The 1,150-nt window shown below is 45.1% G+C and overlaps 1 protein-coding gene across 1 annotated transcript in view; it reads left to right on the forward strand.

Moving 5' to 3' along the window:
• LOC119591543 (glycerophosphocholine cholinephosphodiesterase ENPP6-like) overlaps positions 1-1,150 on the forward strand; it is a gene marked incomplete in the record, with an annotated part of 12,203 nt that overhangs the window by 4,800 nt on the left and 6,253 nt on the right. The window contains 1 exon segment of the mRNA XM_037940293.1: positions 967-1,109. Within this exon segment, the coding sequence (XP_037796221.1) occupies positions 967-1,109 (143 nt within the window).

A 1,150-nucleotide genomic window follows, 5' to 3' on the forward strand; every position in this document is an offset into this window, starting at 1 on the left:
CGTGCGCGCGTGTGTGGAGGTGCATATGAGAAAAGGAGAGAGAGCGAAAACATAGAGTGGGGGGAAGAAAAGAGTGAATATGAGTGAGTGCGGGAGGTAGAGGGTTTGACAGAGAGAGAGAGAACGAAGTGGAGAAAGAATAGATGGATAAATAGATACACACAGACACACAAACGAGAGAAGGGGGGAGAGAGGACAAGAGAGAAGAGAAAGGAGATTTGCCCGATATCTAATGCCCTTTCGTTATGCCATCTATATATTCAGTTTAAAACCTTCCTTTTTTATCATTCTAATCGATCACTCTCCCCTTCAGTCTCCATTTCCAAGACCGATCCCAACAACACTGCGTCCAATTTCAGAAAAAAAATGAGTATTCTGATTCGCCTTCTCTCCTTTCTTCCAATCAGCTGACATTTGATAGTTTACCTTCCAGGACATTCTGTCTAATGTACGTACCTTGTTACATATCCTTTCCCAGGCTGCCTTTTCATTTCATATATACAGTATTTCGTACCTTATTATCAAGACAGTAATGTCGGTGTGCTAAAGTTAGTCTTATTTCCTGCACATTTTCATATACATTCATTGGTGTACTTATGTCTCTCACTGAAGCCATGGATCTTCTGCTTATGTCATACTTACGACATTGTTCAGCATAAAACTGCTTCAGTTTACCCCCACCATGCTTGGAAAAGGCCTCTGAAACGCTTATATACACGTCCCATCCATCACACGCCGAAAGCCCCTGGATCTGCCTTTGAATACATCCTCGAAACAAACCACACAAGTCATAGAGAACCACATTACACTAGTCATTAAAAAAAAGACAGATCATACAAACCCTAAAACCAAAATGATGAACCAAAGCTAATAACCCATTTAAATCAGGTAAATCCACAAATGCAAACCACGCACACACCACCGAACTCCCCTTCCGTGCACTAACCCTTGCCGAAACGCCGCCAGGGTGAGGTGGGACTACGTGAGCATCCACAGGGGCGACGGCCTCCCCGGCTTCGAGAGGTTCTTCAGCCAGGGAGCCGCCGCGCAATACGTCAACCCGGTCTTCCCCACCAACTCGTTCCCCAACTGGCACACGATCGTCACTGGTGAGGCACTGCTGGAAGCGGGTTTTTTTCATTTCTTTCTG

Source organism: Penaeus monodon, chromosome 28 (assembly GCF_015228065.2).
Source record: "Penaeus monodon isolate SGIC_2016 chromosome 28, NSTDA_Pmon_1, whole genome shotgun sequence".
Taxonomy (NCBI): domain Eukaryota; kingdom Metazoa; phylum Arthropoda; class Malacostraca; order Decapoda; family Penaeidae; genus Penaeus; species Penaeus monodon.